The sequence below is a fragment of the Protopterus annectens genome, chromosome 16.part0, assembly GCF_019279795.1.
Source record: "Protopterus annectens isolate FY-2018-M chromosome 16.part0, PAN1.0, whole genome shotgun sequence".
Taxonomy (NCBI): domain Eukaryota; kingdom Metazoa; phylum Chordata; order Ceratodontiformes; family Protopteridae; genus Protopterus; species Protopterus annectens.
Genome location: NC_056750.1, coordinates 658,344,177 through 658,370,207, shown reverse-complemented (window position 1 = coordinate 658,370,207; position 26,031 = coordinate 658,344,177). Strand labels below are relative to the sequence as shown.

The following is a 26,031-nucleotide window of genomic DNA, read 5'->3' as shown; positions in this document are numbered from 1 at the left end:
TTTTTAATCTACCTCCACCCTGCCTTAGCTTTGGGAATCAACCCAAATGTGATTGACTGCAACAGTGAAACATGAAGAACATAGTACAGTTGTGTACACTTACCATAAATGTAGATGTTAGACTGTATTCACTGTTGCAGTCCTGGCTATCCTCCCTCCAGCCCCCTGTTTCTTTATTTGCAAATAGCCTTTTTGGTTTGGCATATCTTATACTATGTGTATTTGCTTTTTGCAGGGGTGTTGCACACCATATAATTGCTTCATATTTTGGGGGCACCTGACATCTGGGGCAAGAAAAACTGCTGTAATGGCATCGGCTGCATGTTTTATATACCCCTGACGTCATGGAAGAACTGACAGCATCTGACGCAGAAATCCTAAGACTCTGGTATTCAGGCCAGCTGAGGGCTACCTGCAATGCAGATAAACCAAATGTGATGACTGCACAACAGTGAATACACTCTAACATCTACATTTATGGTAAGTGTACATAACTGTACTTTTTATGGTGTTCTAGTCTGCATTATCAAAGAATGCCATTAATATTTTCACTTCCTTAATTTTGAAATGGCTTACTTGGAAATGTATTGTCATGTAGTTGCCTTATTTATTTACATTTGTTGACCGGGAGTGTCTGACCTGGACGTAGGTCCATTTTCAGTGGAGGCCTGGGGAGAAAAGCCCCACTGTTAAAATATACAGACAGTAGTTACATTGGATTAACGTAGCGATTAACAATTTGATTAACATAGCAATTAATTGCATACATAGTTACAGATGAAGAACATATGACTTACTTTTTGAATGTTGAGGAAATGATAAAGTGAAAGAAAAAAGTACATTAATTCCAGTACAAATCTATACAAGTCTTGAGCATTGTGTGGAATGCATTGATATCAAGTAAAATTAAACTGCCCTCCTCAAATGAGGTTGGACTTGAGATTTCTTATCCTCTGCTGTCAGGCTGTCTAGAATTTGTAGTCTTGCTGCTTTCCTTCATCTATAGAACATATTGCTTTCTAGAATTGTTGAACCAGTTTGACTGGTACCTGTTTAGCTGTAGGCAGATCTGGATTTAAAGGAAATCATGCATAGTAAATGCTGTCTCCATATGACCAAAAATGTTGCCACTGTTAGTGGTGGTGTACTAAAGGCGGAGTACAGTTGAGGATAGCTTCCTAAGACACCTAGTCTTGATTAGTGCCGGATTCTTGATCCTGTTAATAGAGCTTGAGCACCAGTATACAGGAAATGTGCTACAAACCCAAATGACAGAATGTCGCCTGTGGCATAATATCTGCATAAATTGCAGTTCCTCAGAAATGGCGCACAATGCTTATGTGGATGAGCAAGACAAATGCATTTATAAAATTACAAAATAGTATGGAAATACTGAGCAGTAATTGCTAATTATCTCCTGCCATTACAATAGGCATCAGATAGCTTACTCATGAACAGCTGTTTTGTTTCACATGTCTTACAGTAGAAGTATATATTTGCTGCTGTCCTAATTAAACCTCTGTTTAGCCTGCATGTAAGCTTCCATTACCAAACACCGTTTTCCTGTGTCCTTGCTGACTCTCATATGAACACTGTCTCATCCGGTTCATAGGTGTTTACTAGGCTAACGACCACAAGGGACTTTTTAAGCCTAGCCATGCATCCCAAATCTGCCAAGTTCTGATACCCTTGATAAGTGTAAGCATAGGCCTGGGAGATGAACCATTCACAGGGTTCCTGTGTCTTAGACATTGGTGCCAAACCAGCGATGAATTTCCGTTTTCCCATCCAGTTGTCCAAGTTGCACTTGAATTGAGTTATGGAGAAACTCTGCTTTACTTGGATGGGGAGCCTATTCCATAGGCGGGGTAGTCTCTAGGATACATCTATCTCCAGCAGATCCTGTTTATATCACAGGCAAGGTTTAAGTCTTTAGAATGGGTAATTCTGGTGCTGTTTGTTTTGTGGATATGCAGAAGGTCCATCAGAGTGGGGGCTTGACAGTGCCCTGTATGCCAGGCATAGATCTCCTTTCAAAGCCTGTAGGAGAGAAGATGGGGATAGGGCCTTGAGGCTGTCTGTATATGGCATTTTACTTAATGCCCTGTATTCTTTTAGTGAGGAACCTCTGTGGACATTACAGTTGTTGGATATACCTGGTTAGGTACATACCAAAGGGGGAGTTGCACTCTGTGATAGGTCTGATGCCAAATACAGTGGAGCAGTGACTTCCTTGGACTTAGATGCCATACCTGTGTTTTATAAGTTGCACAACATAGAATGATTTTCTCACCACTATCTGTGTTGACCCTAAGTCCTTGACTACTGTTCAATTTTAAGGAGTGTGTTGTCAGTATGATAGTTACCAGGGATGGATGACTTCCCAAAGGATACTGTTATGCATTTCTTGGAATTTAGGTTGTCCATGGCTCTCACACCAGTTGTTTGTGTTGGCCCCTCCTGGAGAGCATTTGTATCAGTGTGAGATTAAATGACAGCTCCTAATTTGCAGTCATCTGCAAATTTAGTCAGCCAAAGACCACTGACATTGGCCTTGACTTCTGAGAAGTAAATGCCAAAAAGGGAGCAGTCCCAAGGACTGATCTCTGAGGAACTCCACTTGTGACTGGCTTCTGTGTAGAGATGAACTCCCCAGTTCTAACTTCCTGGGTCCTGTTTGTGAGCCATTTGGCTCCACCGGGTGACATACAGGTTTGTACCTAACCCCTTGTTTGTTGTCAATGCCAGAGTAGGGTTTTGTGACAAATGCCTTGGTCAGGTCACGGTAGGCAGCGTGAACAATTTTGCTCTCATCCATTGATTTGGTGACCTCAGTACACCAGGTTAAGTAGGCATTACATGCACTTGACGAAACCATACTCATCTGGATCCAGTGTCTGGAGGTTTACTATATCTCTGATCACCTTCATGAGGATTCTTTCCATGGCTTTCCATATAAGACTAGTGAGAATTATGGGTCTGTAGATGGCCTATCTTTGTGCAGAGGGATAACTGTTGCCTTTTCCATTCATGAGGCACAAAGCCTGTTTTGAGGCTACAGTTATAGTTATTCCAGAGGCCCTGATAGAGCATGTTCATGCTATTTGGAAGGCATCCTGGGGTATTGTCTGGGTCCATTGATGCAGTGTTGTTGGCTTTAGAGTATTAAGGGACCTGTTGCCTAGTGGTGATGGGGGGAGTTATTTGATATTTCCTGAAGGAAGGTTGAAGGGGAGAGAGGGGTAAAGTTTATTTGTATCTTACATTTTTTGACCGGGATAATCTGACCTGATACATGTCCATTTTCAGCGAAGGCGCAGGGAGAAAAGCTCCAATAGAGAAAAATGACAAAGATTACACAACAATTAGATATGTAGAAAATATAAAACTAAGAGTTATGTATATTTACAATAGTTTAGTAATGTTCCCAGTATGGACTCAGAAGTTACATGGTCTAACGCATTAAGAACACAGGAGCTGAATTTATCACCCAGGAGGTTTGCTACAACTGGCTCAGGGTAGGTGGCTCCATTTACAATGAGCTCTGCACACAATTGTGTATTGCCTTTGAGGTTGCGGACATAGCTGAAGAATGCTTTGTGGTTGTCCTTCACCTGGGAGACCAAACTTAGCTCAAATTTGGCTTTGGTAGACTTTATTTGCCCTGTGAGTTTAGTTTGAGAGTGCTTTTATCCTGCTGGGTGCTGCAACTCCTATGTTTTGCATGATTTTCTTCCTTTTGTTGTACAACCTATTGATTCTTCAGTTTCACCAGGATGTTAGTTCTGTACTGCTTCCTTGTGGGTACAGCTGCCTCTATACAGCTATTAACATGCTTGTGCAGGATTTCTGTTAACAGTTCTGCATAGGCATTAGTCTACTCAGGGTTTATGGGGCTTGAAATGTTGCCAGGTTCCCACAAGCAGTTCCTGAATATTCTAGATTTAGCTGGGGGGGGGTCCAGGTTTTATTTTTACTTCAAATGAGACCATTTTGTGGTCTGACCTTACCAGGGAAGGCATTACGTTAGGGGGTGTGCAGCACTTTCCCATGTTAGGATCAGATCCAATATGGTCACACCCCCAGTTGGTGTACTGACTATCTGGCCTATGGAGCTTTACAAAATCCAGGAATCTCTGTGCCTGTACTTTTGGTGTTGTATAGGATTCCCAGTTTATAGTGGGGTAATTAGTTGCCCATGTATATGGTATTTGGTTGGATGGTTACTGTTTCTGATGAGTGTAAATACATGGTATGGGTTTCCTGGGTCATAGAGGGGGACCTATAGCTTGCAAGGAAGTGGTATTGGATTTTGCCTATGGTACATGGAGCAGCTCAAGTACATTGTCCTGTTTGATCAGCTTTGAAGCATATTTATTTTTTATGTAAATAGACACCTCCACCTTTAGTCTCTGCCTGTGAAGTAGCTGTCCTAAATGTGTGGAAGGCATTATAACCTTGCATTGTTGGTGTACTCTCTGTAGCTTTAAGCTAGGTCTTAGTTACTGCACAGACATCAGCATTCTCTAGGGTAGAGAGCTTCTAGGGAGTGGAGTTTTTTTGTTTAGACTCCCAGCGTTGAGTGGGAATACCTTTAGATTTTCTTGGTTTTTATTTGGTATGGTGGAAGTACTTTCAGTTTGGCATTGCCTAAAAAAGCGCTATGGGGGGGGAGACTGTTTAGCTAATATTTAAAAGCTTAGAGGGGTGCAGACTATCTCTAGCAAAGCAGCGTGGTCTGTTGACCATCTCCCTCCATGCTGACAAATATTGCACTCCCTTAGAATGACACCAGAAACTAAGCTAATTAACTTTTATTTATTTTACATTTGTTTACCATGAACGTTTGACTGGACATGGGTCCTTTTTCAGCGGATGCCTGGGGAGAAAAGCTCCACAAATAAACGTATTTGCATAACATCATAAATCCGTATGACAATATATAGCATTTTGGTAGAGATTTTTGGCTTAAAATAAAAATCAATTTAAGATGCAATATTACATAGCATAGCACACAGAAAATGAGGTAGAAATGCGATAGTACATCGAGGAATGAACGATCAGTACATGGTTTCATGTAGGTTGTGAAATTTGTATAAAGTAGAACTGGAGAACAATTGTAGTAGTATAGAAGTATATAGAACAGGTAGTATAAGATAGCGAGGTTAGTTTGTCTGTGGATGTACTACATCTTCTGACTCTAAGGACATTGTTTGCCTATCTGGTTCTATGTAGTTGGAATCAAAAATGTTAGGATGTTTAGGTTAAGGGAGTACTGTCTATGAAATGAGGGCAGGTTGAGGGAAGAAAAGTCTATCCTCTTGTTAGCATTGTGGCATTATCCTTGGAGAAGGTAAAATGCTGCTCAGTGCTAGGCACATACCAGTCTGAGATGCATTCTGAGAGCTCCACGATGTTTCTCTCTATATAATAGTCTAGGGAGGTGCATCTCAGGTCATTTACTCCCACATGGACTATGAGTCATACCAGTAATTGTGGTCCAGTGACCTGAGTGCATGTGTAATGTGGCATATCCTAGCCCCTGATATGCAAATGACTATGACTTTCTTCTTGCTCAGCTTGGTGAGCAGGACATCAGCATGTCTTACGATGGAGTCTCCAATGACTAGAATGTTGGATTTTATGGTGGCTTGCCTTACGGGCTTAGAGGTAGAGTTTCCATGAGATGTAGCTCAATGTATTGTGTGTTTTGAAAGAGCGTATTTGGGGCTGGTGAGGGTATTTGTTGTGTACTTCATCTAGGAGGTCTTTGCAGTTTAGGAAGATAGCATTTAAGTGCCTCAACATATGTGGGTCAGTATGTCTGCTTTGAATTGTGTGTGATGCGTACAGCATATGTACGAACAACCTTATTGACAGGAGTACTTTTATGTGAGAGGTTTGCCAAGTGACATTGTGTAAATACATCTCTCACATACCATATCAGTTTGTTTGAGAATTAACTGGGTGTCAGTAAATACAAGGCAATTTTTACATTGTCTTAAGATGTCCATATCCACCAAGCTGGTAATGGAGATGGTAGGAAAGTTCATATCCATGGCAACAGACCCTTTTCCATTGATTAGACAGTTGAAATGAGAATATCAATCACTGTCAGGAGTATCTGGTTTGCAACTATGGGGACAGTGCTTGTCACTGCAATCTGGGTGTCCTGTGTGCAACTAAGTATTGGAGAAATTTCAGTTGTGCTTTTACAGGAAAAATGTCACTCAAGATGTCAGTCTGTACAGAGCACTGCCAAATAGGGGAAACTAATAGGTAGGCCCTGAAAATTTAAGGATGAAGTATGTAGTCAGATATTCTGAAGTTAGAAACAAATCAAGCAGTACTTACTGCAAACAAAGAATAAACTTATCAAGAATGATGAAAAGAGTGGGGTCACTACTACTACTGCCTGGGTACTACTAATGCTGGTCTCAGCACACCTTCACTGTGTTGGGATACAATGCTCCTTAGCTGCTTCTCTCACCAGAAGGAACATGTTGGCACCAATCCCAAGATAAGAAGCTGGTCACAGCCTGTTTGGTGATCCACACTCTTGTCCCAGATGATGAAGGGGTCTGTAGACTTGTAGCCTTTTCCTGGTAGATGCCTTGAGTAGTGACCAGACCAATCAAGAACGTTAAGCACACACACTCGCTCCCAATCAGAAATGGTCAGGAATCCATGCGCACTCTGCTGCTTTTCTCATCAGACCCAGAATATAAGCACGTATTCCAAGCTGTCACCTATAAAGCAGTTATTAGGCTTTCTGGTGATCAGCAGTCTCCAGGAAATAATATCCCTGTACTCCTTCTCTCACCAGGAGAAAACAGAAGCATTAATTTAAAGATGGCTACTGAGAGGCAGAATATGGGTTCTAATAACTGGTGGTCTTGCAGTAGATCTTAAAAGGTAAGATGAAAAAAATGGGTTTAATATCCTAAACACTGCAGTCTGCACTAAGCAGTTGTATATGAAAGTGGGTAACTTTAGTTTTAGCCATCGAAGTGGAGAGACCCTAAGTTTGAAAGAGCAAGATAGACTGAAAGGGAGTGGACACTTTTGTATTCTGGTACTATGGAATGCAGTGGGATGGCCAGTAAATTTAAATAGTTGAAGGGGAGCCATTTCACAAAATGGTGAATTTTTTTGCTTATTCACACAAGCCAGTGAAAGGAGAAGAGAGGAGATGTATGGTCAAATTACCATAAGAGGCAGGCAACTAGAAAGACAGTGGTGTTTAAGAAAACAGTGACAAGTTGCGAGGGTGGGACAAATTTCTGTCTGACCCAAGAGGCACAGCTGTGGTCTCAAAGTTTTAATATGCAATTTAAAGCAGAATGAAAGTAAAATGGTGTAAAGCTAACATCACAGTATACAAGATGGAAAAAGGCAAAGTAATACAAACTACAAGAAATCAAAAGTAAACTAACTTTTCCCTCAGCAAGCTGTGGCAGAGTCTGGGTGAGCTTTTCTATTAAAGCTCTGAAATGTTTTATTTTATCCTTTAAATAGAAGGTTTAGTTCCTAGCGCCACCCCTTCAGTTCACAGATGCGTAACCTTCACTGACCTGTTCTAACTTCTGTGATTCCTTAATTGACCAGTTCTAATTTCTGTTCAACTGACGAGACACAGCTGTAGTCTTTTTTTCAAATTTTAATATGCAATTAAAAACAGAATGCAAGTAAAACACAGTGTAAAGAAAACAAATCACAGCATACAAAATAGAAAGGCAATAAAGTAATACAAAGTACAAGAAATCAAAAGTAAACTAACTTCTCTCCCAGCACTATGGCAGAGTATGGGTGAAATTTTCCAGTAAAGTACAATTCTCATTCCAATGGTGCAGAGCCATACACAAGCTATTAGTTTGTAAGTTAACTTTGTATGATAGTTGCTACATTAATAAGTTTTACCAGTTGACTTTCCCCTGTGCATCCGCTAACCATCAGCCCTCATCATACTGCTGTTGAGCCCATTTTTTTCCCATGTCACTGGTGCACATACAGAGCAGGCCATCATCTAGGCAGCCATGTTGGTAATTCTGCTTTAACTCCCTTCTAATGGCAGGAGCAGAGAGTATGATTTTGTTTTAATTAACTTTTTGTTGCTGACATTAGCTCCCATGTCACCACTGGGGCCTTCCTGGCCCTTCCCAATAAGTAGGTGCTCCCACTCATTAATGAGAGCGGTTATCAAGTCCACATCATCAATTGATGATATTTTCATCACCTATAAGCCTTTACTTGCCTTGGATATGTAGAAAGGTGATAGGATGGAGCCAGGGTGGGACAATGGTCAGCATGATACTTTTACATCACTGAATATTTAATAATATCCATTCTCATGTGGATCTATTTCCTTGCTGGGAAGCTGTAGGGAGTGGATGGGGGGAGATTAAGTGTTAATTGGAGAGAAAAGTGGTTGGGCAAGGGTGATTAATGGTGAGCTGGTTTTGGGTACGTTGTGTATGGATAGTAACCTGAAGGTGTAGTATAGGTGATAATTTTGGGTGAAGTTTCCAAGGGCTTTGCTGGTGAAATAGGCTGGGCAGGTAACTGCAAAGTGTGCTGAATTTTGTGTTCAAACTCGAGAGCCTTCAATTTTGATCTGAGGAGAGAAAGAGTTCAGAGCCAGAAAGTGCAAGTTCAGTTTAAATTTGTTTCTCAAACCATAGATCTCATCACTATATCCCTCTTCCGAAAACAGCCCGTCTCCTTAACAAAGGAAGACTACTTTTGATGCCAAAATCCAGTCCATTGGTACAGAGGCATCTTTTGGTACAGTTCATTGACCAGAGTAGAGTTCAGCAATAAGCTCTACATGGCCAGTAGGGCTGGGCAGGGTTAAGGTGAAGTAGTTGACAACCAGGTATTGTATCACATGGAGAGTGTTTGGGAAATGCAGATGCTTATGTGACCTCTGGGGAGACTAGGAGCCTGATAGGTGTGCTTTCTCTCTCTCTCTCTCTCTCTCTCTAAGGGAGCTGCAGTTAAATGTAGTGCTTGGTGGATGGATATTTTTTCCAGGTACAATGACACCATTGCACAGACTGCTCCCATAGTTAGGGAGCTTAACTAGCTGCTATGTTAGTGATGATGCCTGGTTCCTTGTCTGTATCTCACATCACATCTGTCATTCCACAGTCTCTTAACATTGTTTATTGGGAAGTAGATTTCCCATGGAGACAGGAGGGGCCTATCCAGCAAAGAGACTCTCCTGGGATTGTTTGTAAAGCAGCAGTGGAGTGATTCCAGTTTGAGTGGACAAGGAGCAGTTGGGAAGCTAAGTAGGGGTCAGTTGGTGAGAGGATTGGGGGGAGGACTTATTTAAATGTTAATCTAGAGTAATGGTACTGTGAGTTTTAGACCAAAAGGTAACTCATTGGGTTACAGAGCTTTTCCTGCTTTTTAATCTGTATATCTGGAACTTTTGATTTCTGAAGTAAAGGAGTTCTTTCACAACTGCATCTTTTAGGGAACTTCAGTTTTAAGTGCCTCAACAAAAGATCAAAGTATAAATGCTTCCCCTGGTCTGTATTTTCTTGATTTGTTTTGTATTACTTTATGCACACTTGCACAGTGCATTAATCTCAACACATTGTTTACTGTGTGTGTGCTGTTTTTTTTCCCCCAAGGTTATTTACATTTTGATAAAAGCATTTGTATGTATGTGTGTTGTAATCCCTTACTGGCAGGGCTGTGCCTAGGATAGGTAAAGTGGTAGCAAGGTAGATGTCTGGTTAACAAATTACTTCACTAAAAGAAATAATCCATCATATTCTAAGCATATGGTAAGTAGTCCTGTCACTCTGGATTCATGTGTTACATTTAAAGTACTAGCCTCTATGTTGTAATTGTGCACAGCTTTTCACCATCAGTCTAAAACGCAAGACCTGTATTACCACTGCTGTTTCATTCCTAGGAGTTGTAGGCTACAACATGGTGATTTATTAAAAAAATCAAAGATTGAATGAAACTGTATTTGTTCAGCTACCTTTATTTTTAAAAGGGCTGCACTGTTTGAGTGGAATGTTCCGCAAAGTCTGCACAAAATGAGTGGTTTGCATATTACATAGTTGGAAAATTAAAGGTTGGGTCCTGTAAATGAAAGTTAAGATCACTTGTTAAACTGTGGAACTGCTCATCACTTTGCTAAGGTAATGTGATCAGACCATGAGATGTTTATTCTTTGTTGCTGAACTGTTAAGCTAAGAGGGTGTGCAATATTTGAGCTAAGAGGGTGTGTTCAGTATTTGAGCTAAGAGTGCATGTATTTAACTGTTTCGTACAACATACAAATTAACTTGCATGATCTGTCCAAAAAAAAAATATAAAAAGTGATTATTTTTTTTTATCATTTAGGGCTGTGTACAGGCAAACACGCAATGTGTTTGTTACTGCAAAAATGCACTTGAAAAAGCGTGCTTATTAAATTTTGAATGTTATGAGCTGCTTAGTTGTGGCTGCTGTAAAACTGGCTGTGACCACCTTATTGGCTGATTTTTATGGGCTGGATCTGGTAGATTATTGCTAAAGATAATTATAGGTTCATAGGTTGGTATTAGGCTATCGGCCCTAGGGCCCATACAAGTCTAGCTAAACAATTCCGTGGATATTTCTTCCCACAGTATTTACTTCCCTGGACCCCTGTCTAGCAGGGCGACTGACGTGATCCCTGGGGTGAATTTCCTATCTCCCATCCAATCGTCAAGGTTCCTTTTGAAGAGGGCCAAGGAGGCGCTCTGCTTGACATGTATGGGCAGTCTATTCCAGAGTATGGAGAGTCTCTGGGTCAAGAACCTATCCCTGCAGCATGTTTTGTTCATTGTGATGACAAGGGTTAGATTCCTGGAGCATGTGGCTCTGAGGGATTGAGATTTCTTTAAGTGGAGCATGTCCAACAGCTCAGGTTTTGACATGGCCTTGTATGTTAAGCGGAGATCGCCTCTGAGCAGATGATATGCCACAGGGTATAGCTGGAGTTATTGTAGACTGTTAGCATAGGGCATCTTCTTTAGGCCTGTGATTCTTTGTGAGGTATTTCTGCGGCCTTTCCAGCTGTTGCAGGTGTCTTGTGAGGTACACACCAAATGGGGTGCTGTACTCTATAATGGGTCTGAGGGCCGAGTACAGTGGGACAATGCCCTCCTTTTTTCTGGATGAAACGCCCTTAGTGATGAGGTGTGCCACATAGAAGGATTTCCTGACTGTTGTGATGATGTGGTTATCGAAGGTGAGACCACTTTCTACCTGTGTCCCTAAATCTCACATCACATTTTCAGTGTTTAGTGTACTGCCTATGTGGTAATTCATGGGTACATGTTTTTTCCCAAAGGGGATAACTATACATTTCTTGGCATTAAGCTCGAGCCCATGGCTGTATGGCACTAAGCATCTGTTTCTGTAAGGCCCTTTTGTAGAATATCCACATCATTTGGGGATTCAGTAATGGCTCCCAGTTTGCAGTCATCTATGAACTTAGTTAGCCAGAGTCCCTTAGTGTTGACCTGTACTTCAGAGAAGTAGATACCAAACAAGAGGGATCCCAAGACTGAACCGTGAGGTACTCCACTTGTCACTTGTCTGGAGCTGGATTTGGAGTCTGCTACTTTTACAGTACGAGTTCTGTCAGTAAGCCAGTTGACAACCCATCAAGTGACGTAGGGATTTATGCCCAGCTTAGTAAGTTTATCTATGATTCCAGAGTTGGGGGATGGTGTCGAAGGCCTTAGTGAGGTCCAGATAAGCTATGTGGACTGCCTTACCCTCGTCCACAGCTCTGGGGACTGATTCGAAGAAGTCAGTCAGGTTCAGGAGACAAGATCGGCCCTTCACAATCCCAAACTGGGTGGGGTCCAATGTTTGAAGGTTGTTAATAAGTTCCATGCCTTTGCAGATCAGGATCGTAAGACTGATGGGGTGGTAGTTCCCAGGATCCAAGGTGGATCCCCCCTTGTGGAGTGGGATAACTGTAGCTGTGTGTCACTCAATGGGAACAAAGCCTGAGGTGAGGCTATGATTAAATATGACACTTGGGTGAGGTGCCATTTAATTTTGTAGTTCATGTACACAGCCCAGGGTGTCATCTGGTCCCATGGATGATGTATTCTTAGCTTTGGAGAGGACGGTTTCTACCTGTGTGGCTGTGATTACTGGAATTTCTCAATCTTTTTGTATTGAGATGGGCCCTTTATGGGGTGAGAGGGGGGTGAAGTTGGCACTAAATCGATCTGCCAGGATATTGGCAATATCCTTGGGATCAGTATATTTAATGCCATTCTGCTGTAGCTCAGAGCAGATCTGAGCATTGCCATTTAGATTCTTGACATAACTATAGAATGCCTTGTGGTTGTCTTTGGAATCTTTGGCAATTTTATTTTCGTAACTAACTTTGGAGGATTTTGAGGGATCTCAGCTTCTTACTGAGGCTGGTAAGGGATTTTTTGCATCCTGGGATTTTCCTCTTCTGCAACAGTTTTTTCCTTCTGTTGTATAGTTTGTTTATGGCAGGGGACCACCAGTTTGGCTTCCTTTTTTTGGAGGAGAGCATCTTGGTTCTATTTGGGATGGCAAGATTCATGCACAAGTGGATGTGCTTATACAGTGCCTTAGTGTAGGATTCAGCAGTCGAACTTTCAGCTCCCGTCTGCATGGATGCCATGAAGTTTGTCACTTTTGACTTGAGTAGCATGAAGTTGGCTTTGGAGAAGTTTTTCTATGGAGGTTTCCTTACTTGGGGGTGGGATGTGGATATCAAGGGTGATTTGCTTATGGTCAGACCTGAACAGTGAGGGGGTAACCAGTGGTGTTGAGCATCTGCCATGTTGGAAACCAGGTCTAGGATATTGGAGCCCCTGGTGGGACAATGGAGTAGTTGATCCAGGGTGTTGGAATTTATGAATTAGAAAAATGAGGCCAAGAAACGTGTGTAGTAGTACATTTAGTAGACTAATGGATGGCTTTTCCTGTAAGGAACAGGTGACTGGCCTGTGAAGATAGTGCACATAAAAGGAAGAAGCAGTTTTGTGTTTAAAGTCTGAGCAGTTAATATGGTCAAATTAAAATGGGTACCTTGGAAAATGAAGGCAGACTGAAGGTTTGCATATGAAATGGCATAAAAGATACAAAAGTCTTTAGCTGCAGGTAGGTTAATCAGGGGATAGGCAAAAGGGGACAGCCTCCACCCCAACTATGTAATCAAGAATAAAATGTAAGGGGTGGCTTTGGCAAAAGTGTTTTTCAGTGGAAGCCTGGGCACATTGAAATAAAATACTAAAACTGTACAGTGTATAAGCCATGTGCCTGAACCAGTTCACTGGTAGGGGCAGAGTCTGGGAAAGCTGTTTGGCTCTTGTTCCAGCTTAGAAATATCTTATTGTCCTCATGGAAGTTAACCAGAGAATGCTAAGTAGTGTGTATGAAGTCTTGCTCCAGTGATGGCCTGACAGATTCCTAGAAATATTTTTTTGATTCAAGTAAGTTGATTTGCTGCTCCTTTTTAGGTGACCACAGGTGGAAGGGTCATTGATTGCATGCATCTTTTGATTAGCTTCACTTCCAGTCTACAAACGAAAACAGCAATTTTTATTAAGGAAATGTTAGTTTCCTTATTCAGTGGGCTTAAAGAACAGAAAAAATGAAGGATTTCCACCTTTGTCCTCATGTGCTATGGTAAAGAAACTGAGCAGCCTTTACACGAAATCATAACAAAAGTAACCAATTTGTTGCAAACTGTATGGTCGATGGGTTATAGAATATTGTCCTTAAAATATTTGCCAAATGAGAAGGGAGCACTAATTTCAAACTGACTGGCTTATTACCAGGACAGCTCGTTCTCTGCACTGTGCAGGGGAGTGACATTGTGTGGCGTATGGGTGACACATCTGTGAAAGGGCTGAGATTTGTTTAACATTGTGCTAGGGACCTTAAGTAAAGTGGGAACAACGGAGGTTAGTGTTGTACTAGATTGTGTTGTATTTTCTGCCTGAGGCTTGACACCAAGAGCTGATTGCAGCATGAGATGAAGTGTTAATAGGTGATAGGAGGACCTATAGGGTCTTTTTTTCAAAGATCAACCCAGAAAATGCCTATAATGGCCTTTTTGTAGACTTGTAGTTGGGGAAGAATGTATTTTCTTTACCTTGATTTAACCAACTGTATGACTCCCATTGGGGGATTTAACAGTGGGCTTTTATGTGGTGCGTCTAATTCTGTAGAGAATAATAATGTTAAGAAGGGGGTAGACTGTCAGTGTAGTATGTTTGAGCTTCCTGTCTAGAAGGGTTTGCGGCCTGCTATAGGAGTTGCCACATGGAAGCATATTAGCTGTTTAAATTGTGCCAATCAGTAAAGGTTCACCCGAGGCCTACAGAGAGACTGCTGGTTAACGTAAGCCTTCAAGCAGAAAAGTACAAGAGTAGTTTTAATGGGCTGTCTAAATACAGATGGAAAATGAATGTTGTATACAGCAAGTTGAAGACAGCATCACCAGCATTAGATGACGAGCAGAGAAAGTTTAGATTTCTCTTCCATGTATCAAACACACTTTGCCCCATGCTTCCTGCTGAGCACCAGTTCTCTTCTCAAAAATTAGCCCATTCTTTCCTACTTAACAGTGCAAGAGTGTACTGGAATGGTCGACTGCTTTTCTTGCAAGTCCTACCACCCTGCAAATGCTGTGATCGCAAAGGAAGGGGGCATGCGTTGGTCTGTGCTAGAGATGCCTTCACTTCCACTAGGGTCATGACCAGCAAGCAGCCCTGCCTTCCGTCCCTTCCTCGAGCATGGGTGGTGGTTTCTACTCTGACAAAGTGCACCACCCTGTGTGTTCACAGAGTGCATAAACTGATCTCAGCCTGCCAGCACCCTCCCCCTGGTTAAATGAGTCAGACATGGCTATTCATTTTTCTCCCGTCTCTGGCTCTTGCAGTATGGGTGTCACTGACTGAACCCCAGTTACTTGGGTCACGTTGATGTTATCCCTCAGTGCCAATCAGTGAGGCTAGATCTGGAAAACACGCAAAGCTGTATTTTACTCAGAAAACAAGAGTTGAAAGGTGGTATATCGAGCAAAAAAGAATTTGGATACCTAGCAGGCTACTTTTGCAGGCTGGAATATACTGAATGCATTGGTTACTTGGTTTGATCACCTTATCCTAGGATAGTTGTAGTAAATCATACTAAAAAATCAAGGTAAGGACCCCTAGCTGCAACGCTGTAACTTCCAGAAGTTTTCATGACTTGCATAATCTGGCACATGCAAAATTTAATGTATTGAAAGTTTCCTGCCATTGTACTTCACCCAATCAGGTAGTGTGATCATTTCAGCTGCAAAGTAAGAACTCCAGCTACTGATCCTTTCCTTTACCAAAACTCCATGTTTCTTCAAATATGTGCATCTGTAAGATTTTTATTTCCATGTACACAGGGACCCTCCCATTGTAAAAGGTGATAACTTAAAGAGGCTGGAAATGAAGAGGGTGGAGTTAGTGAAATTTGAATGTTTGTGGAAAACTGATGGGAAATGGTGGATACCTTGACTCTGCTGAAAGCATCAATCAGAAAAGCCAGCACTGATTCATGTTTTCAATCTGTGACTGCTTTTGAAACTGTAACTGTGCACATTTATTGATAGTTTCAGATGTACCATATGGACATCTGAATTCACAGTTGCATTCAGTAGCTGTGCACACTGTTTATGGTAGTTGTGCTGTTTCTCCACATGGGTCACACCTAGTGCAACTAGATGCAGTATGTTTATAAATATGTACTTGATGTGCACCAGTGTTAGAGGGCAGTGGTACACTGAGTGAAAGACAGTAATGATACTCCATGTTAGTATTCTTGAATGGTAATAGAACTACAGTTGTCATAAATGTGCAGGCTATGCAGCTGGTTGTTCCTGTGTTTTACATCTGTGCCTGTTTACATTGTGCATTTGTAAGGGGCTTGCAGAACACTTGGTAGTTGAGTTGCACAGTGGTTGAGAGCATTTTCACTGAGTAGGCACACTTTTTTGCTAGTCTGCTTGTCTATTCATCCATTAATCCTACAGCTTGCTTTCCTTTTCAATGCTTCCACTGTGCACACTTGACAACATTGCCCCATTTCTTGTCTTTTCACTGACTACTACTATTGATGAGCTCTTGCGTTTTTGCATTCTAGCCTTTACACTTCCCACACTGAGTAAGATTTAACATATCTGATAACCACTGCCGTCACCTCATGTTCACCAGCTATCCATTACTCCATTGTTTTTTGTAACAATTCTGTACATCAGTACTTGCTTTCTCTTAAGGGCTAGTCTGCTGGTTTTACTTGCTTTGTGTAACTCGTAGAAAAAGACTTGCACAGTGTAGTACCTTGGGTATACTGTCTTGCACCCTTGCTTCACAGCAAGTGTACCCCATAGTGCATAGGTTTGGAAAGGAGAGTTTCTTAAACATTTAAAGCTTACTTGCCCTGACTGTAGAGGTGGGGGGGGGGTATATTGTATAAAAATGAGGTACCTGGCACTGTATAAACTCCCATTGGCAGGAGTACAGTTGCATCTGTGTGTATGGATGTGAGAAGTTTGGTTGCGTCACTGTACGCAGTATCAGGAATAACCTTTACATTCATCTTAATGTTTAAATAGATCCGTGAGATACAAGGTCCAACAGCTGATTATGCTGCTTAACTATGTTATGCTGGGCAGCACATCACCATTTCCTGGACTTTGTGTCAGACCTCTCCAACTCCAGTGGTTTATGTGCAGTTGTACTTGGCAAATCCTTGCTTCTAATCCATAGGGTGGTCTGCAGTTCATAAGTTACTGAATTTCAGTCTGTTTAATGAACTCCCATTTGCATACAAGCAACATACCTTGAATCCCCCAGGCACATAGTTAAGTAGGTAGCACTTGCATTGCTCGAGTCCTTTTAAGAATTTCATTGGGCTTTGGTATGTATTTGAAACCCCACAAATCAGCACAGCACAATTCTGAGGCATATTTGTTAGTCGCATCTAATGTTTTCGAGGCTGTTGCTTATTTTCAGGACTTCTTAATTTACATACCCGTGGTTATGCAGTACTGAATCAGACACTTCTGCAGATGAATCTTGCTAGTTAAAAGGGAAGTGAGATGCATAACTACATTTGGACCTTCCCCAGGCAGCATTTGTGTAGATTTTTTGTTTGTTTGTTGACATTAATGGGGGGGGGGGGTGCAAATAAGTAAACTTTATTTGCTGTAATATACTTTAAATATTTAAAAAGTTGGTTCATAAAAATTTACTATACTGCATATGTAGTGTAATAGACTATTGCATTATGTATACAGTATATGTAATGTAATAGTGTAGTACTAACAGTATTAATTTTGTACTTTTTTCATGGTTGCCTAATGCACATGTATCTGTATTCTTCCATATTCCCCTTGGATGATTTTACCAGCTATGTACGTGGCTTTGGAAGAGATGTGGAAGGCATCCATGTCTACTCATGATTAGTGGTTGTTGACAACTGGCCTATGTGCTTTGCAGTCCTTTTTATTTTTCTTCTATTACCGAGTGAATTAAGAATACTGCATAGGTGTACCCACTGATGTGCCAACTTGTCAACACAGTTTAGCCGCAAGGTCACGTTAGTTCTGCTGTCCAGCTCAAGGGATATTTTTGGCCTTACTGGGTTCTGTTTTTTCTGACTTGTTCCCATAGCAAGTTTTCATCTGTAAAGTTCAGCTTGTGCCTTTTGCTACTTTTAATATTCTGTATTAGTGTTCTGTTATAAGTTCATAGCTGTTTGACAACATTTTACAGTACTGTATATAAAGTAGTGTTGGCCCACTGGCACAGAGGCAAGGGTAAATGTTTGGCCAGTAGACACCGTTTATGTACTGTGCAGTTCCTGTCAGTCTAACACTTTAGTGGCTAATTAAAAGGAAATGCAGTTGTCAAGATTTCTTAATGCATTGTATTAATTAAAAAAATTCTGTAAATGTCAACTCAGTTTTAATCCTACTGACTTATTAATTGAGGAAGTGTTTATACAGAAAGCCACTTGATGGATGGTGTAGTAAAGATGAGTTGTTGTTTTGAGATGTTTATTTTTCTTTCTGCTGACATTATTTTTCTTTCTGCAGCCGTCAAAGGAGGCGAAGACTATCTTTTCTGGGAACCTTTTCCAATATTTAGAGGAAAACAAGAAATGGCGGAATCGCTTCTTTCTCATTCCAGACAACTACTCAGCTGTGTGTTATGAAACCAAAGTGGTAAGATAATACAGAAAAGCTTCATTTGTTATACTAGTGCACATGCACAGTGCAACATTAGGAACTGTTGAAGCAGTGGACACTGCCATGGGGGATACTTTGGCAAAATAAAATAGCTATGCAGCTCATACTTGTTCTGCATAACACTGCATGCTCCAACTGTAGTAGTGGGCTTTAGAGGAGGAGAAAATTTAACACCCTATGTAATAAAGTGAACTATCACTACTCTGCTTCACTTCCAGGGACCAGCTGAACGAGACCTCATTGCACTGACACAAGACTCTAGGCCCTCTGGATTAAGTTGCCATTGGTTCCAGAACCTCTGCTAATGGTGATCTACACACTGAAGTAATTTGGCAGGGGGTGAGGGACTAGGGTGGTGGAATTAGGCACGGTGAGGGCAATCGAGTAAAAGACAGAAACTGAAAATGATTTTATTTAGAATGGTAACTTTTTTTTTTTTAAATGTATTTATCTCACCACATGGAATTTCTCAAGCTCAGACCAATGCATGATGACCATGGTCAGTTAAATGTTTCTCCTGTCTTCATTGAACCTGAAGAATGTTTTTTTTTTTTTAAATCAACAGACTGCAAGTTCTTTTATTACAACTTCCAGGAACCCTTGTTTTGGAAACAGTTAAGATGGTGAAGTCCACTTCAAAGTGGTTTTCTGTCAAATACCCTACTTTGTGGCAGGTTGAGGTTAGGTCCCTTGTGGTGTGTCCCATGAAACCTGTTCTCAGTTGTGCTGTTTTTTAAATGTGAAAAAACCCAGGTGTGTGTTCAATGCCTGTTGAATAGTGACCGCCTCTGAGATTCTCTATGAAAATAGCAAACTTTTTGCAAAAATCAGGTCAAATTTACTGAAGTATTTATGTGGTTACTAACTGTGTAGTTATAACTAAACCTGACCTGTACAGGAAATGTGAAAGACAAAATGGCAATTAAAAGAAAAAAACTGAGACAAAACCTTAGCATTGTAAGATAGTAAACCAGTTAAAATTTTAGAAAGGAGTATGCACTCTAAGAACAGAAAATTTATAAAGACATAATATAATCACAAAATAATAGTGTAAACTTCTAAAGACAAATATGCGTGATATAAGTACAAGACATATAGAACATCCAGTCAGAAAGTTTCAAGTATTGAAAGAACATTAAAATTGAGCAAATACAAGGGAATGAATCCCGTTTTAAAGTAAAATTTAAAGATTGTATTGTTTGTATACTGTTAATGCATGAACAAAAATGCTGCTACGTTCCATAAGTAAGGATAACAGCACATGATAAAGCAGTCAGTCAATTTAAGTTGCCTGTTGAGTGAAAAATTAAAAGTAGCAGCCTTTAAGTTGATGAAAGTAGAACTATGCTGTCATTCGGCAAGTAGAACTTCAAAGACATGTTGATCTTCAACTTCAGGAAGCAGATTTCTTCCACACAGTAACAGCAGGAGCAGAATGGTACTGTAGCACCATGAAGTACAAGTAAATAAACTCAGTGCATGCTGTTAATAACAGTAAATTCAAATAAAATGAGTAAATGCTATTAATACGAATAAAAACCTAAAATATGATTTCATCTATACTGTGCATGAAGAAGTCAATGTCTGATGAAAATAATTTGTAAAACTGCTTCTGAGCTGTAGTCATGTCTGTGCCAGTAAAGAGAAATAAGTTGACAGATGTCAAAAGATCATTTATAGAAATTTAAATCCTGAGTGATTCAGGAAGGGCCAGTAGCATCAGTGTCAGACTGTGGAAGCAGGTTGTGGACTAGTGTAGTTTGGCAGATGATGGCCTGGTGATGCGATTACAAATATTGCTGATCCAAGGAAGTTTTAAGGAAAGCTGCAGTGTACACTGTAGAGCTGTACTCTGTTTAACTACAGCACAATATTCAGGCTTGGGATCAATTTAAAATAACTGAACTAAATACTGAGTTAGATGTCCAAACAACAGTGTGGGTAAGATGCAGTCCAGATAGTACTAAGTATTCATACCATACGGAAGGCAAAAATGTTAGAGATGGTTCATAAATTCTGTTTGTCACACTTTAACTTCAGACAGCAAGGATAATGTAGTAAAAGTGTAGAAAGAAACAAAAAATCAAAAAGACAAAATCATTACCATCAGGCATGGGTTGGCAGACATCGGACACTAACCTCTCAACTGTCCCTAGTTTGGAGGAACATTTCTATTTTCAGACCTGAATTACCCCTGCACATGATGTCCCTGTTTTTGAAGGTGTCCCAATTTTCAGGCTTGATTTTTGCCTCTTCCCACAATTTTCTTAATCCCCCTCATCACATGTGATTTGAAGCTGTCCAGTATAACACTAGATGATCAGCATGCTATTTGTACCATTGATTTAAAGAACGAGGAGACACATCTTGCATCTCCCTTTTTCAAAGGGAAAAATAAGTGACCTTTTGTGGTAGAATTCTGCAGTGCGAGTCAGTCTACAGATTTTAGAGTTTATTTGGTAATGTGCTTCTGTTATCCATCATTTTTCTCTCACTTTCTCAGTAGTATTCCACGTTCCTACTGCAAGTAGGAGGAGTTATGTCATTTGGTTTTCAGATTTTATGCTGATTAGTTGTCCAGCTTTTTATATACACTTTTCAAGGCCTTTGCACCCATTTTCAATTGGTACAGGTTGGGAGGTATGGTCTTTCTCCATATTGCCTCTAATAGAATATCCTAAGGTGTGCCTCTTAAATTCATCCACAGAACATATCTATGAAGTTCAACACTTGGACAATTCCCCCTTTTCCTTGTAATCAGTCCAGATTCTTGGATCATTAGTGAGTGTCTGGACTACTGCTACTGTTGCTGTGGGAGCTGTGAATTACTTGCACTGGAAAACCCGTTTTAAATTCTTACAGTAGAACAGTCTCTGGATAAAATAGCTTGTCTGCTGTCAGTAGGGTTCTGCAGAGAAGGTCCTGAAAAACGTGTCTAAAAGTCTTCCATGTAGCCAGGTACTCTTTTTAACCCAAGCCTACCCCTGCCAATATACAACTTTTGCTCCTCCATCCAGATAGAGAAGGGCAGATAAGCTAAGTCATGTTTCTATATTCTCTGTGTGGGTTATGGTCAGAACTTTATTCCTCTGTACCAATAAAGCTGGCCCTTAAAAGTTATAGTTCTGATGCAGTGGCCAAGGCAATTTCTTTAGCACCTTTCACTGGATAGTTTGGCTGCAACTGTCCTATGGCAGCAAAAGCTCTTGGGTACCTTTTGTAAGAGTAAAACCTTAATTGTTTTCCCATGTAAGAAATTATTAGTTGTGGTTTGAAGAATGGTCAGTGTCCACTGTGATGGCATTGTACTTTGGCCTGTAAGTTAACTGTTACATTCCTCAAAGTCTTCTAGGAGGCAGTTTCATTCATTTTCTTAACACCTTTGATTATCCATTTAAGGGTCATTGAGGTGCTAAGCCAATTTCTGCACTCTGTATTTGTAAGATGGAATCTGATCATGGATAGGATACCAGTCTGTTGCAGGACACATGTAATTTTGAACACAGGCTACATGCACATCCTATGGGCAGTTTGGAGGATCTCTGATTCACCTACGTGTTAAGTCTTTGGGATGTAGGACAATATTGGCACAACTTCACGGTTCAGTCCTGGGACCTCTCTTGTTTGGAATCTACTTCTTTGAAGTACAGGCCAACACTAATGAACTCTGGCTAACAAAGTTCGCAGATGACTGCAAACTGGGAGCCATTGTTGAATCCCCAAATGATGTCGATATTCTACAAAAGGGCCTTACAGAAACAGATGCTTGGTGCCAGAGCCATGTGCTCAAGCTCAATGCCAAGAAATGTGCAGTTATCCCCTTTGGGAAAAAACATGTATCCATGAATTGCCACATAGGTGGCAGTACACTAAACACAAAGTGTGATAAGAGACTTAGGGACACAGGTGAACAGCAGTCTCACTTTCAATAACCACATTGCCACAACAGTCAGGAAATCCTATGTGGCACACCTCATTACTAAGGGCTTTTCATCCAGAAAAAAGGTCCTTGTCCCACTGTACTCATCCTTCATTAGGCCCATTATAGAATAAAATGCCCCGTTTGGTATGTACCTCTCAGGAAGTCTTCAACAACTGGAAAGGCCACAAATAACTCACTAAAAGAATCACAGGCCTAAAGCAGATGCCCTATGCTGACTGCCTTAAACTCCAGCTATACTCTGTCGCAAATAGTCTACTCCGAGCAATCTCTGCTTAACATACAAGGCCATGTCAACCCCAGAGCTATTGGACATGCTACACTTAGAAATCCAAATCCCTCAGAGCCACACACTCCAGTGATCTAAACCTCGTCGCCACAATAAACAAAACATGCTGGAGGGATAGGTTCCTGACCCAGAGGCTACCCAGACTCTGGAATAGACTTGCTCATACATGTCAAGCTGAGCACCTCTTTGGCCCTTTTCAAAAGGAACCCTGATGATTGGATGGGAGAGAGGATATTCACCCCAGGGGTCACGTCAGTCTCCCTGCTAGACAAGGATCCAGGGAAGTAAATAGTGTGGGAAGAAATAGCCAGGGAATATTTATGGCTAGATACAGGAATAAAATCTTAGACTCTGGATGAAGTAACCAGCGATAATAAAGAAGAAACAATAAAATAAAAATTTGCTGGATACATACGGTACGTAACTCTTTATTAGAAAATGATGTGAGCGCTTTCACAGTGTCCTCTCTGCTTCATCAGACATATTATAACAGAAATTCATTTAAATAGTGGTGCATCATGGTGTCAACCAATCGGTTCCATGTTAAAATCAGTAAACCAAATAAAACTGCTCATGGTATAAAAAACAACAAAAAAATAAATATATATATATATATATATATATATATATATATATATATATATATATACACACATATAACAAACCTATGTAGACTGTATAAAATGTGACTCATTTCTAACCGTCTAGGTACGTTATTAAAAGCTATATAAAAGATAGAAAAATATATATAAAACAAATACTAGATAAGCTGGAGCATCAGTGCTTCAAGACCCTGTTTTTGAGAAATTGTTTTAAAGAAACCTTAGAGTTTAGACCAGGTGGTCTGTCTGCTTGGAACTTAATAATCCATTCTTGTTCCAAAGCTTCAGTATTGTTAATATTTCCACCTCTATTTCTATGGACAATATGAAGAACCAGGAACTTAAGTGTGTGTTCCCCTATTGCATCACATGCATTGCTTTCTTTTTTATTTCTAATATCTCTCATGTGTTCTAAAATTCTGTCCTTCAATAATCTATTCATTTTACCTATATAATAGGCAGGACACTTGGTGCAGAAACTAAAGTATACTATATTTGCAGTGTAACAGTCAGCATAAAAGTGTGTATCAATCGAGAAACCTCTGATAGGGTGTTTATATTGTCCCCCACCAAAAATGAATGGACACTCTATGCATCTCCTGCAGGCAAATGTGCCCATCCTATCAGACTTTACATATTTTGGCTCATCTATTTTCTTGTAGCACAATTGTCTATTAAGAGACTTATTATTTTTAAAAGAAAGATGGTGTCTCTCATTATTCCATCAAGTTCTTTCACACGCAATAGGATATCCCAGTTATTTCTAACTATGTCACAAACTATATTAATGTTACTTGCAAAAGTCAGTGGTACTCGCAGCATATTATTCACTATATTTCTTGCTGTGCCTGAAGTTGTTATAGGTAAATCATTTGCATGTTTTCTTGTAGCATTATAGTAAGGTTGGCATTTACCTTTCCTTTCTTTCCATGCTAAATCAAGCTGCCTTTCAATATCTTTCATTTTATACCCCCTTTCACTAAATTCATGCTTAAGAGTAGGTGCTTCACATAAAGTTGCATCATCATTGTGTAGCCGCATACAACAAACTATCTGTCCTTTCAAAACATTTGCTTTTGTAAAACCAGGGTGCATACTACTGTTCTGCAAAACATTATTTTTTTCTGATGGGCTTTCTATACAATGAAGTAGAAATTAGTTCAGGGGTATTTTTTTTAACTTTCACATCTAAGAAGTCAATCTCTTTGTCAGAATACTTGTAAGTAAATTTAAAGAATGGAGTGGTAGTGTTCATATACCCCAAGAATTGTTTAAGATGAAGCTCATCATCATCATGCCACAGCAAAAAACTCTACAAAACATTTATACCAAATAATAGATTTAGCAAAAACATTTCCTGTGAGAATATTATCAGTTTCCCACTGCAGCAGAGATAGGTTGGCATAGCTATTTGCACAGGCTGTGCCCATAGACACGCCAACCTTTTGTATAAAATATCTATCTCCAAACATAAATATGTTGTTCTCTATAACCATCTCCAGTAATGCACAAATTAGTCTTAACTTATTGCCTTCAGTACCTCTCCTGACAAGTAATTCTGACATTTTCTATCCCCCATGTATGTATGGGGGATCACTGTGAGCAATGACCCTATATCAAGTGTCACAAGCCAACATGGGTCATTTAAGGCTTCAAGGTGTATAATTAAATCATTAAAAAACTCCTTAGTATCTAAAAAAACAGTTGTGCATTCATTTAAAAAGTTTTTTTCAATATAAATCGATAGTGGCTCAGTTGCCCATCCACGGCTAGATACTATAGGCCGCATAGGGTAAGGGGTTCATTAAGTATGGAGTTTAGGCAAACCATAAATTATTGGCACTACTGGAAAATCTGATTTAAAATACTCAACGTTGTGCAAATAGCTACGCCAAGCTATCTCTCTGATGCAGTGGGAAACTAATATTCGCACAGGAAATGTTTTTGCTAAATCTATTTGTTATAAATGCTTTGTAGATAGTTTTTTGCTGTGGCATGATGATGAGCTCCATCTTAAACAATTCTCGGGGTATATGAACACTTACTCCATTCTTAAAATTTACTTACAAGTATTCTGACAGAGATTGACTTAGATGTGAAAGCTAAAAAAAATACCCCTGAACTAATTTCTACTTCATTGTATAGAAAGTCTGTCAGAAAAAATAATGTTTTGCAGAACAGTAGTGTGCACCCTGGTTTTAGAAAAGCAAATGTTTTGAAAGGACAGATAGTTGTATGTGGCTACACAATGATGATGCAACTTTGTGAAGCACAGACTCTTCTTAAGCATGAATTTAGTGAAAGGGGGTATAAAATGAAAGATATTGAAAGGCAGCTTGATTTAGCATGGAAAGAAAGGAAAGGTAAATGCCAACCTTACTATAATGCTAGAAGAAAACATGCAAATGATTTACCCATGCATAATGTGAATGCTATAACAACTTCAGGCACAGCAAGAAATATAGTGAATAATATGCTGCGAGTACCACTGACTTTTGCAAGTAACATTAAAACAGTTTGTGACATAGTTAGAAATAACTGGAATATCCTATTGCGTGTGAAACAACTTGATGGAATAATAGGAGACACCATCTTTCTCCTTTTAAAAAATAATACGTCTCTTAAGACAATTGTGCTACAAGAAAATTGATGAGCCAAAATATGTAAAGTCTGATAGGATGAGCGTTTGCCTGCAGGAGATGCACAGCATGTCCATTCATTTTTGGTTGGGGACAATATAAACACCGTATCAGAGGTTTCTTCATTGATACACACTTCTATGCTGACAGTCACACTGCAAATATAGTATACTTTAGTTTCTGCACGAAATGACCTGCCTGTTATATAAGTAAAACGAATTGATTATTGAATGACAGAATTTTAGAGCATATGAGAGATATTAGAAATAAAAAAGAAAGCA

General features: G+C 40.0%; 1 protein-coding gene across 1 annotated transcript in view; it reads left to right on the top strand.

Annotated features, from left to right (window-relative positions):
- Positions 1 to 26,031, top strand: part of LOC122790935 (protein Niban 2-like) — a 1,255,142-nt gene that overhangs the window by 601,873 nt on the left and 627,238 nt on the right. Inside the window, exon 3 of the mRNA XM_044058638.1 lies at positions 18,128 to 18,256. Within this exon, the coding sequence (XP_043914573.1) occupies positions 18,128 to 18,256 (129 nt within the window). The remainder of the gene's footprint in view (positions 1 to 18,127; positions 18,257 to 26,031) is intronic.